Source organism: Pyxicephalus adspersus, chromosome 3 (genome assembly GCF_032062135.1).
Source record: "Pyxicephalus adspersus chromosome 3, UCB_Pads_2.0, whole genome shotgun sequence".
In the NCBI taxonomy this organism is placed as follows: domain Eukaryota; kingdom Metazoa; phylum Chordata; class Amphibia; order Anura; family Pyxicephalidae; genus Pyxicephalus; species Pyxicephalus adspersus.
Window position 1 is genome coordinate 51476300 of NC_092860.1, and position 12941 is coordinate 51489240.

General features: G+C 35.6%; 1 protein-coding gene across 1 annotated transcript in view; it reads right to left on the reverse strand.

Annotated features, from left to right (window-relative positions):
* DGKQ (diacylglycerol kinase theta) overlaps positions 1 to 12941 on the reverse strand; it is a 94196-nt gene continuing 81255 nt past the window's right edge. Inside the window, exons 18-23 of the mRNA XM_072404560.1 lie at positions 11651 to 11832; positions 9628 to 9728; positions 9019 to 9165; positions 7710 to 7821; positions 6184 to 6336; positions 1 to 6022 (exon numbers count right to left, since the gene is read on the reverse strand). Of these exons, the coding sequence (XP_072260661.1) occupies positions 5924 to 6022; positions 6184 to 6336; positions 7710 to 7821; positions 9019 to 9165; positions 9628 to 9728; positions 11651 to 11832 (794 nt within the window). The 3' untranslated portion in view covers positions 1 to 5923. The remainder of the gene's footprint in view (positions 6023 to 6183; positions 6337 to 7709; positions 7822 to 9018; positions 9166 to 9627; positions 9729 to 11650; positions 11833 to 12941) is intronic.

Below are 12941 nucleotides of genomic sequence, written 5' to 3' on the forward strand. Positions count from 1 at the left end.
TCATTTTCACAGAAATTTAATATACTTATATATGTATATATAACTTTGATATCCACATATTCACTCAAACATGGGACTCAACTCAGTGCAAATGATAACCGAAACAAAATTACAGGTAGCCATTTCTCAAAATATACATTTTTTTTCTGGTAGACTCATTATAACACAACAGCTTTTAAATACAAAAATTTACATTTTGCAAACAAACCATACAGATCACCAACACAGTGGTTTTCAAATTAGACTATAAGACACGAAGTGACACCAATAGCATGTCTTCAAGCTTAAACCACAAGTAAACATAAATGGGATGCAAAGTTTAGGAACAGAAAAATAAAAAAATAATATACATTTACATATTACAAAACAATAACTTGGCACAGGGGGGAATCAGTAAAACAAATTGTTTTAAAAAATGCAATTACTTCTTACAAACATGCTTTTAGATTTTTCATTCAACAAATAGTACATGTGCTACAGAAATTAAGAAACTGCAGTTAAAAAGTCATCAGTATTAGACTTATAGAACATGAAACTATTGCTTTTAGGTGTGTTTAAGAACAGACGAGGAAATGCGATTAATGCAGCCTACATTTTAATTATACTTTATGTGCAGATCCTTAAACTATCCTAGATTTTATCTATAGCTTGATGTTTAGCTGAGGAGGCCACCGATAGAGGGAGCTCTTAGTAGACAGGCTGACCAGTCAAATGCAAATCCCAACTCGTTCTACCAAGAGCTCCCTCTGGTGGCAATCAGTAGCAAACTCTTCAGCAAAACAATGGCATGTAAACAGCAGCTGTGGTTAGGGGTACATACTGATCTCTTCAAAAGGTGCATCCAACTGTTTTAAGCAGCCTGCAGAGACATTAAATCACATGTAACTTTTTAATTAAAAGTGCAGTTATTTAAGGTGACTTATCAAAACAGATTTCCGGAAAATAAAATGAGAAGAACGATAACCATGTTAATCTGTGAACACTGAGATTCCAAAAAGAACAAAAAAACGATACTAAATAAAATTCCTAAGTACTATACAATCTGAAGGAAAACTGCAGTGAGCAAAGCATCTGTTCTACTTTGACTTGGTTTTAAGATATTAGGAGATTAACCTCACTCATGGAGAATTGGAATAGGGGTTGTATTGTTTTGGAATTGGTATACAGCCCATAGGGGGAGTCCTTAATTCTATGTAACCAATAGGTAACTTGGGAGAATACACAGGCCCTGTTCTCTTCACTACCACAAGTGAACAGAGAAACAGAGGAGTGGAGGGAAGGCAATTGTAAAATCAGGGTGCAGGCATTCACATTAACCAATTGTTTAGCTCCGCTCATTTAAAGTTTGGTAACTGCTTCAACAAAAAAAAAGACAACACAATACCTGTTTATAACATTTGAAGACACTTTCATCTGGCCCAGTAAAAGTCAGAATAGAAACTTTTGGTTTCTCCTATATTAGGATATTTTTTAATCATGCGAAGCTGCCAAAACATAGAATGTATCAACCAACAACACACCAATGTGACAGAAAAAAAGTTCTGTCAAACACAGCATGCCACTAACCAATTTGTGAATGATATGAACACATTATCATGTATTACTAACACTCAGCCAAGAACTCCTCTGCTTTATGGAGTTTTCACTTGGCCCAATGTGACAGAGTAGGACAAAGGCAGTGGAGAAACCATCATAAATAGGTTGCCTTATGCATGCGTTATAGTGAACCTTTTCATTACCTTACATGTACATATATACTAGTAGCCTAATCAAAAATACACCACGATTCTAAACACATAAGAAAATCCATACAAGGGACTACAGATCAGTGTAGGAGTAATCAGGTAGAGAAGGCACGATGGAAGAATAGAACTCTAGCTACAAACTGGAAATACAAATAAATAAAGCTTTGAAATAGTTAGATTTGTATTTGAACAAATATCCCCTCATTCTAAATATATATCTTCCTAAAAATAATCAGAACCTTATGGCCAGAAGCCTTAATTATTTACCCAGATAAATATATTTGATTCTTAATATAAAAACTTTCATCATGAAAAATAAATTCTTCTCAAGGCTTTTCATTTAAACTGAAAAGAAAAACATGAAATTAGAAATGACTTTACTAACCTTCTAGGTAATCTTTATTATATTCCAATATAATATATTTCAAATAAATATACAAATAAAATTTGCCTTGATTTAAATTTTAATTGTATGTGCATCTATGTGCTTCTATCTATAAAAGGAAACCTGCACTCAGATATGCAAGTATGCCTTTACAGACCTTCCTCTAAGAATGCTCGTTGCCTGGCTGCGTCTGGGTTCCACATTCTAAGTCACAGACCCAAACATGTATGCAGCAACTACTAAAAATCCTCATCTTCACAATGTCGCTATGTCAGCATGACAGTGAAGTAAATGTTTTTAGAAGGAGAAATTAGCAATGGCTGCCAACACATTTCGCTCTGTACAACTGAGTATATTACTCTTCGATACAAATACAGCAGAGTATATTACTTTGCATTATAGCTTATTAATACATGAAAGGTATTACTTCTAGTAGTGTGAAAACTGATAGAAAGTTTTGTAGCCTAAAGGGTACTAAGAGTGGCCATACATGGCCTGATCCCAGCCCTATTTGAGCATACCCTATGACAACAGGGCTGGGCATCCCTGGGCAGTCGTTATATGTTATTGCACAAAAAGAATCTTACTACTTGATGGAAAAGTACTTTGTTACATAAACATATGAATGAAGTGTTTGCCATATGTGCACCACAATGACCTGTTGATGAATTCAAACAGAAGATCACAACAGGTCTTCGTGCATTCAAGAAGGGTTAGATGTCTCACTGCCTAGCTATAGGCAAAATATTCAACTTTTTGATAATGTGTAAAAAAAAATAATCATAGACAGTATATTTGGATAGCCTGAAAGCCTAATTTAATGCTAAACTATAAAAGTACCTCAATACACAGCACATTTCATCTGACCTTACATACTCATTTCTTTCAAGTAAATCTTTACATACCATTACACTATTTGTAGTTTAGGTAGTGGGAAGGATATCAAACATTTCACTAAATAAAAAATACTGCCAGAACTAAAATATTAAGGTTGTGTGATACATGATATTAACAAACTTTCTCTTAGGAGCAATAACAGATTTCATTAAAAGATAAGCAGCGGCAAACAAACATGGCCTAAGGTTGCAATGTTTGGTGCATCCACTATCAGTCTTCTTTGGCCTCTTGATTGGCTGAGTTGGTATGATGTAACTCCTGTGAATGTGCCCAGAAGGTAACTTAGTCCTGGCACAGAATCATGAAGAGAAAGTGTACTGAGCTGTACAAATGCACATTTCAGTGTACTCTAGAAAATTGCTGACAGAGGGCAGGTAAAACATCTGTGAAAGAAAATTAGACTTACCTATGGGCACATAGCATGAGGAAATATGTAAAAATTATGAAACCACCTACATTTTTGGTACTTCCAGGATTGTCCATGGTACATACAATCATCCAAACGTGGTAATGTTAGTTTACCCTCACACTTAAAGTCATGTACTGGTAACTTTTTAGAAATGAGACTGGTGAATTTAAAATTTCTGATTTGTGTGTGTTACCTGTGCTGATGGAAGGATAGGTTTAATTCCTGTATTTTAATATTCTCAGTGACCACAGTAACCATATGGGAAGGTAATGGAAACTTGGAGGTCAGTCAATTTACATCTGGGGCGTTTTACTTTACCTAGCTTCACTCTGTGCATACACATTTTTATGTTCTAACCCTGGATCCACCTAAATAATATCTACCTACAAATCTACAAAAACAGGCCACCGTATACAGATCACAGGACTGCTATGTGTTTTGCTTGACCAAATATTAGGCTTAGTTCAATGGCAGTTCTCAAGGGAACATCATGTATATACTGAAATATGACTTTGTCTTGTTGCCTACACATCTCTAGCAGCTACTCTCAAAACACAATTGTACATCTAAAAGAGCCATACATTCAGCGAGAATCTGGAAAGACCATGTGTACACTTCCCATATGTAATACTCAATAAATTAATTTAACCATAGCACGATGATCTGTATTATATTATTAGTAAAGCCTACATCATTCAGGTTACTGCTGCAGGGCCTTGAAATGTAGGGGCTTGTGGCCTCCCCTTTAGTTGGCTTAACATGCGTTACAGTGTATTGCCTTATTTTAAAGATGGAAAACTGTAGGTTAACACAACAAGCAGAACCTTTTCCAAAGCACTGAAACACAATGCATGAGTTATATATTGGAAATTGGAATGGAACGAAAGTTTTTTCTGGGAATAAAATGTACAGCAAAGCATCTGGTGAAAAAAGATCTATTAGAAATTACCAGTATATAAGGTGCTTGTTACTACTGGTAATAGAATATATTAAATGCATTATGAGAAACTGTCTTTTTTTCTTTTAGATGAATTGAAATATATATCAATCAACAAAATGTTTACACCAACTAATAAATGACATATTACTTTTCATTGTTGACTGGTGTGTGAAGAGATTATTTATAATATATATATATATATATATATATATATATATATACATACACACACATATACACACACTCATACATACATACATAAACAAATACACACACCACGCACATTTAAATCTACGTATACTAGCACAGAGCTCAGAAAACAGAGCACTATAGCTATTTACATGTACTATTAGGTGTAAAGAACTGTCCCATAAGGTAGTTTAAGTAGGAAATTATTTGGATATCAGCACTTACAGAAAATTGATGCAATACCATATATACTACACCCAATGTATTACTAGTACAACCATATTGAAAACAAGACACAGTCTCCCGATTTTGCTAACCCTGAACTACATTCTGTAATCAATAGAATCTAAATTTTTCAAGCATAAACTAAAAAAAAATCTAAATTGTGAAATTCTAAAAGTTGATTTTTTAGCAAATCTTACTAAAGAGCACATACATACCAGCATATCACATGAAAGCTACTTTGTGTCTTTAAATGTGTTGGAGATACCTAAATGCAGAATGTCCATTTACCATGAGGGAACTTCATCACCATTGTCAAGTTAAATAAATACAATTTAGTTGGAAATGATCCCTCCTTTCAGAACAATAAATGTATAATGTCCTATGGTCAGTAGATATAAAATGATTACAGTACTAGTTGCCATACATTCCATCACAGTATGGAAAACGAAATTCCTAATGTCTTCCTTGTATATTACTAGGAGAAGAGTAAAGCTATACAGATGCTCACAGGGAATTACGGTTTTCCTAAACACTTTCGAGGTCAGATATGTATTCATAATACCTCTTCATATAAAATAGACTGTCTAAAAATAGTGTTTGTACAGTACAATATGCAGCATGGGATGAGTTATTTTTCCAGTGAGGCTCTTGATGTAGGTTTTGGAAAAAATTTACTGTATGGGAGCTGTTTTAAAATTCTGCCCCTAAACATCAAGCATTGGAACACTAGTTATATAAAAATAAAGGAACAGCAAAAAATAGATGGTAGTTACCCCTATACCATCTAGGAATTACCACTTTTCATAAATGGTCCCACCATGGACATTAAACTAAGGGCAACAACAGTGCACCATGGCAGCAATTTTGTGTCATGCACAAGCAACTGTCACCTTCACAAAGGCAGAAATAGGTCTACAGATACAAGTCTACAACCCTGAACATATTCAGACAGTTTACGGAAGCTGGAAGGACAAGATTTTGCAGATGACTGCATATTACATGGACAATATTAGGGATACTGTGGAAGAAAAGTTTTAATCCCACTAGCCACTTGCAGAGAAACAAGATTAGATCCTAGTTCCAACTGCTGCCTGATGTCAGTGTTTTACTGGAAGGGTCCCCTTTGGATCCTTCTAACTCCCATTGTTGTTCTGTGTAACAGAATCGCCTTTGGGGTCTTTGGAACTTGAAGATTTCTTTTGCTTTTGTTTTGATTTCTTCAGCATGTGAACCTATAAAAACCAAAAAGTGCAAAGTAAAAAAAAGGAGTTATTATAATACAAAGGTACAAGTTCACCAATTGCACAACAGACATGAACTTCCACTTAGGTGCATACAATACTTTTTAGGGTAATCAAAAACACAGCCAAATATTAGACCGCCGCTTCTCTACCTTTGGTCCTGCAGCAGAAATAATTATCTGGCCAGGAGGTTGGATCCACGGTTCACCATCAACTTGAACTGGAATAGGCTTCAGAAGTGTTACACGGAAGTATGATCCTTGTGCAATTCGAATACCTGATCGGAGTCCTCCTTGAACTTGACCCTGGAGATACAAAACAAGTATTTTCTATTATACCAAAGACACGCACTATAGACAACTTTTTTTTTTTTTTTAAACTATTTTTATTTATTTTTATACATAAAACACGGGGACAAGGAAGGGGGAAGAAAACACGAAAGTGGAGCAACTGACCAGTACAATTAACACTAGACAATTAAAAATATGTTCTGAACCATAACTACTAACAAAACACCAATCCATATGCATGAAATCTGTACAGCCCAGTGGCTCAGGGGTAGCACTCTGGCATTTGCAGTGCTAAGTCCCAGGTTCGACTCTCGGCCAGGGCACAATCTGCATGGAGTTTGCAGGTTCTCCCCCCTATGTTTGTACAGTTTTCTTCCCACAATCCAAACACATGCAGGTAGGTTAATTGGCTTCCCCCAAAAAATTGACTGTGGTAATAACATATGACTGTGGTAGGGATATTAGATTGTAAGCCCCTTTGACTTTGTACATCACTGCATAATATGTTGGTGCTATATAAATACTGTGTAATAAAAATAATACATGAAAAACATAAAAATACAACATACCATCACACAAAAATCTGTACCATTGTTGTGAGAATCAGTTTATACAATCATCTCCAGAAAGCTGACATTTCTCGATGGAAATTTTTTTTTAACAATTAGATAACCTTAGACAACTTTAACAGTTAGATGGGATGTACCTAAAAATCTGTGGGCCTGTAGGGGCCAGGTGCATGTAATATCCTGAGTGCAGGAGTCAGGTGGACATTAAAAAGCGGAGTGCAGGAGTCAGGTGGACATTAAAAAGCGGAGTGCAGGAGTCAGGTGGACATTAAAAAGCGGAGTGCAGGAATCAGGTGGACATTAAAAACGGAGTGCAGGAATCAGGTGGACATTAAAAAGCGGAGTGCAGGAATCAGGTGTATATTACACACTGAGCACAGGAGTCAAGTGTTATGGGGATGCACTGAGCTCTGGGGTTTTTGGAAGTTAATAGTTATTCCCCTGTTACAGAAGTTGCAGAAGGCACAGCAAAATAGCACCAGAAACACTAGAAATGACACAGCAATCACCCTAATACAATTGTTAATATCATGCAAAATGTATCTCACAGCAATCATAGAAAAGAAGGAACAGTGTTTTATTATGGTTAATAGCTGCCTACAGAAAATATTGAACATATAGGGCCATATACAGATTAAAAAAAAAATATGTACTGAAGTACATAAAAAATACGGTTTAACTTGAAATGTATAAACATGGTTAGCAATTAAATTCTTTATAGCTTCCAATAGTGACAAAGGACAATGTTTTTATGGCATGTTTTATAATACAGTTTTTGACTATAAACATTCTCTGTCCCTATAAATAAAAATCACTTACCATGTGAACTACGCCAGTTACACCAACAACTTCAAGTAATCCATCATCAATTCTTGGCTTTCCATATCGATTATCATTATCAGAGCCCCAAAGATCAGCACCTGAGCCCCAACTGATAACAAAACACAAACATTAAAAACAAGTTTATTTTTATGTATAAAGCAACAACATAATACAAAGACAAAGGATGAGAAGAATCCAGTATGTAGAACACCTTTTGACTATTGGAAAGTCTCATTTGTTTTCAAAAAGTATGGTACCTAATAGTAATTAAAGTGTACGTCCAGCTAAAACCATTCTCTTGGGTTGGGAAAGGTTATACCCTTGAAAAATTGGTGTTGAGAAATTCAAATACCAAATATGGTTGTGTACAGAATATACTCAAATTTAAAGCGGACCTAAACTCAACTTTTTTACTTTACATATGTGATGTCTACCCTTTTATTTAACATAAAAATTTAATTTTTTTTTTAAAGAAAAAAAGGGGGGTGCAGCACCGCCCCTTTAGGTCTTGGTTGCTGTGGCGATCAAGGCTTAACAACTGGGATACATATGTCATGCATCCTGGGAGGCTCTTGGCTGCTCCTTTTTTCCACTAAGGGAAAAGAGATGGCGATCTCACGCACGTGTAGTAAGATCCTCTAGTTTTTTTCCCCCCTTTACAGCAGGCGGTGTCACCCAATCTCACCTGCGCAGTGCAAATTTGGATGGCAAAGAAAGAAGACTGGAAAAGAAGACTGAAGATGGAAGCTCCCGGAGGAAGAATTCCTTGACAGCACAGGACCTTTCCTCGGTGCGGTCCTGCGCCAACCAGGAATTCTTCGTGCAGGCGCTGCCATCTTCATCGAGGGATCTGGGGCTTAAAGGTAAGTGTGCTTTTTATTTTTTTTTTTTATTTTTTTTAAACTTTAGTTCCACTTTAAGCTGATACAGATATAAAACAAGGTCCTTTTTTATCTGAAAATGATTATAAACCTGAGGCACAAGTTTACCAGTCACAGCTAACATTCAAAACCATAATCAAGAAAAATACCAATAAAATGTATCCCAACCTTTTTTTTTTTTTTTTTTTTTTACAGTTTTTAACTATTTTGTACCTTGAGTTGTTTTTGGGTCACTTAATCTTAAATTATCTTGTTGTTATAATGTTGTGCATTATTGTTGGCCACAAAATATATCTAAAATATTTTGTTCGTCTTTTTAGGAACAACATTACACTACTACTATTACCGTGTATAGAGAAATGTGATCTGAAAAATAAATAAATAAATAAAATTGGTACACTGATAAAAATATGAATTCTATCTACCTGGGAATATTCAGGAAGATGAGACCTTCTATATTTGGCAATTCCACCTCTTGTTGGTCCACCTGAAGTTTCAGGTCCTTATGTAAATTTCTGTTGTGACTGAGCTTTTGTAAACCAGCTTTAACATATACGCCTTTATTATGAAACCTAAAAAAAATAAAAAAAAAATAGCCTACATTTCAGACATCTCAAAGCTTGATAATGAATTGTTAAAATTTTGTTAAAAAGTATTTCTGTAAGTGAAAATGTAATTTCTTAAACTAAAAGCAGGTGAAGACACGTATGTGAGCAGTAGGGAGATTATAGTAAGCTGATCCAGTGCAATTATCTGAATCAGACCATAACAAAAACACATGGCTTTCAAGATTATATAAGCATGGTATTAATCCTAAACTGTTATACTCAACATGCTAATCTTTACCATTATACAGTTTGAGATTTTAGTGACTGGATTAGTTAGATTAACTTTAACAGAAGGAGGACTGTAGTAAGAGAGCGGGAAGGTTCTTGGGCTGGCACGCTTTTAGGAATGGCACAAAGGAATTTTTGCAGGCAATGAAAATATCACAAATAACAAACTAAACAATGTTTAATGAGTAAACAGATTACCTGCTATTAAACTTTCCAGGTTCAATTTCCCGAGCATGATGAAAATCCAAGCTTAATTCAGCATCAATCCCAATTCCACAGTAGTTATTCATTTGAACAATCTGGTAAGAAAAAAAGCCATGTCATTTTAAAGCAACCTCAACATCCTATTACTCCTACTGCTACAGAATGCTAGTTTATAGGCAGGGTCAGGGCTAATTGGGAGATTTTAAATTTGTACTACCTACAGGTTTAACCTCTTGCTGAAAGTAAGCATATTAGACAAGAGCTAGGGAAATTATGATTTTCTTAATTCTAAAAAATTTATTTTTTTCTAGTCTAAGATCTCAAATTATACACAGAACCAAGTTGTGATTTCAAGTAGCATTACATATAATTATGAAATTATAAAATTAAGTATTTCATAAAATGACCACTAGAGGGCAAATGACCCGTTGATAGGATCTTTAAACAAAACATTGGACATATTTAAAAATTATTTAAATTAGTTGATCGGATAGAAAAGGAAACAGCTCAGATAAGCTTTTCTATTGCAGTTTGGGTCCCCACTGAAGAGATTCATCCTCTTTTTGCCCAGGTGACTATTATCATCACTGGAAAAAACTGAGCATTGTCACTGTAAACTAAATATAGCTAGAATCCTTCAATTGGTACCTTGTTCCAAGATTGCCCTTACTTCCTTTTTTTTTTCTTTTCAGAGAGAGGAAGTTATGGAAAATGAAAGAAAAAGGGAGAGTGGGAGAAAGAAACCAAAAAATCTGAGATCAGTTTATAACTATGTAAATAAAAGCATAAAGGGAGAGGTAAGGAACAGTTAATAGCAAGTAAACACTTGCTGTGAACTGCCCTCATGGCTTCACCAATAAAATTCCTCTAATGGTCATTTCCCATTTTCCTTTGTTTGTAAATATATAAGGGAGGTTCAAAAATACCCTGTAAAAATTGGTCTTATTTTTTGGGTCTAGAGGCCTTAAACAGCAGTGGTGCAGCCTTTAGGTAAGTTATTTATTAAGTGTGAATGTCCTCATAAGCTAAAATGGGATGATTTCTACAACTGGGATGCTGTTGATATGACTGTCAGTTTCCTTACCACCTCTCATAGTCTCTCCCTTATGGCTTTTATAATTGCTGAAGGACAAGACTGAAGGGCCACACTTTTTCTAGCTTTAGACTGTAGAAAGCAGACACAATCGTGTCCTGTATCTTGAAAGGATGCTGTGTGTGGGCATCCTGTAGTACTTTGGTACTAAAGATATAATGTAATGAGATCCATTCATGGCACATTTACAGACTGCTGCTGGGTCAGAGGTAATATTGTAGTGGTAAGTTTTTATCCTTGTAACACTAAGGAAGGAGGTTCATTGTATGTACATACATAAATACATACATATACATACACACAGACAGAAGAAAACATAGTGGAGTAGAAAAAAAAATGCAGGTCAGCTTACAACTGACAATTAAAAAATGACAAAAGTCAAAAGGACAAAAATGTCCAGAGAGCTAAGAAAAAAACCGAATTCAGTCTAGAAAAAGGTGTCATGAACCCCAAATTGTGGGTAAGTTTAGAACCTAATTGAAATATTTCGGCGGTAATGATAATTCCTTCCCTCAGGTAGCTGTCATGAGATCAATTATTCAATTATTATTTAAAGGTTTCCCCTCTATTACTGTTTTGATGACAGCTAAAAATTTTGGAATTATCCTTTTCAATTTTTGGACATTGTGATTAGGACAATCAGAGAGAGATATGCTTTGCAAGCAGTAATAATAACCATTTTATTCTAGTCAGTGAAAAACACCAAGGAAGCAGTCTACTTGTACACAGCACAATACCCCTTCCTGTCACTCTCCTCCTAACCTGTGTATCTGTTTAGAAGTGGGTTCTGTGCCTCTCCTAAGCAATGGGAAGACTGAAAAGGAGTTGTGCTTCACCCAAAGTACACAGTTCACTTGGTCTTCTAAAAGCCAGATGTTAAGATTGAAAAGGAGGTGTCCTTGTTAAGAAATAATGTGATCATACCTTTGGTGGCTCAGGTTCAGAAATACCATTTTCCATGGAGTCAACAACCTCTTGAGCATCAAGAAGAATGGTCCAGCGATCCATAAGAACATTTTCTGCTTCATCTACTGATAGGAGGATAGAATATGGATCCTCTCCACTGTAACCTGCTCCCCATCGAAGGACTCTACCAAGATCATTACCTAGAAAAGAAGTGACAGCTGTCAAGAATCCAGTGAATACAAATATGATTTTTTAAGGCAGTCAGTGAATATATGATATGCAGTACTAATATGCAGACTGCAGTTTCTATGATTGGCCTCTCATTATTGGGTTTTTAATGTGATGGGCTTGCTTTAATAAAGCTCCCTAAGGCTGGAGAGAATACACTTTCATCAGTGAAGCTGGGTGATTCAGCAAATCTGGAATGGATCTAGTCCAGGATTAATAAAATTTGCTAGCAAATTGCTAATAACTTTGAAGAAATCCATTCCAGGTTTGCGTGATCACACAACTTCACTGATGAAAGTGTATTCTCTGCAGCCTTGGAGAGCTTTAATAAATCAGTACCCTACTTATTATATACTTACATTATAATATATTATACTTACATCCCATATTTGAGTGGCAGGCAAATATTTGCATGTGCTTTAAACATATAACGTTTACTATGTAAAGGATTTTGACATTTAAATAAAGGGGCTTTTTAGGGGGCTCTATTTTCAGTTTGCTTATTCTTCAATACACTTTGTAATCACACTGCACTATTTAAATCTGCATGTGGAATGTGCTTCTGTTTTCAGAGTCGCTGTATGAAATGTGCAAAAATGCTTCTGTTAAAAGTTGTAACAATAAAAAAAAAAAATTAAATACATTTAGGGAGCTTCCATAGCTCTCAGCCATATATAGTTCGTTGAACGTCTTAAAAATTAATAAAAATAATACCTTGCCTAATAAATTCAATATATTTAGCAGAATGGTGACATTTTGTCCAGATTTTCACAAACATTTTGAAAAGGAAACAATTAACTAAATTAACCACCTGGGCGGTTAGCTCAAACCTGGTTCGGGGCAAGAAAACTTGCTACAATCATTTACCCCGAACCCGGTTCGGGGTAGCTAAAAATAGAAATACGCGATACAGTGCAATCCGATTGTCATACAACATTGTATGACAATCGGATTACAACTGAAAAAAAACACTTACCTTGTGCCCGCAGCTCCTCCAGAGACGTCTTCTCTCTTCAGTCTTCACCCGGTGTGTGCAGTGACGATCTCCGGGGTTTCCCGGTGACGTCCCTGTAAGCGTCGG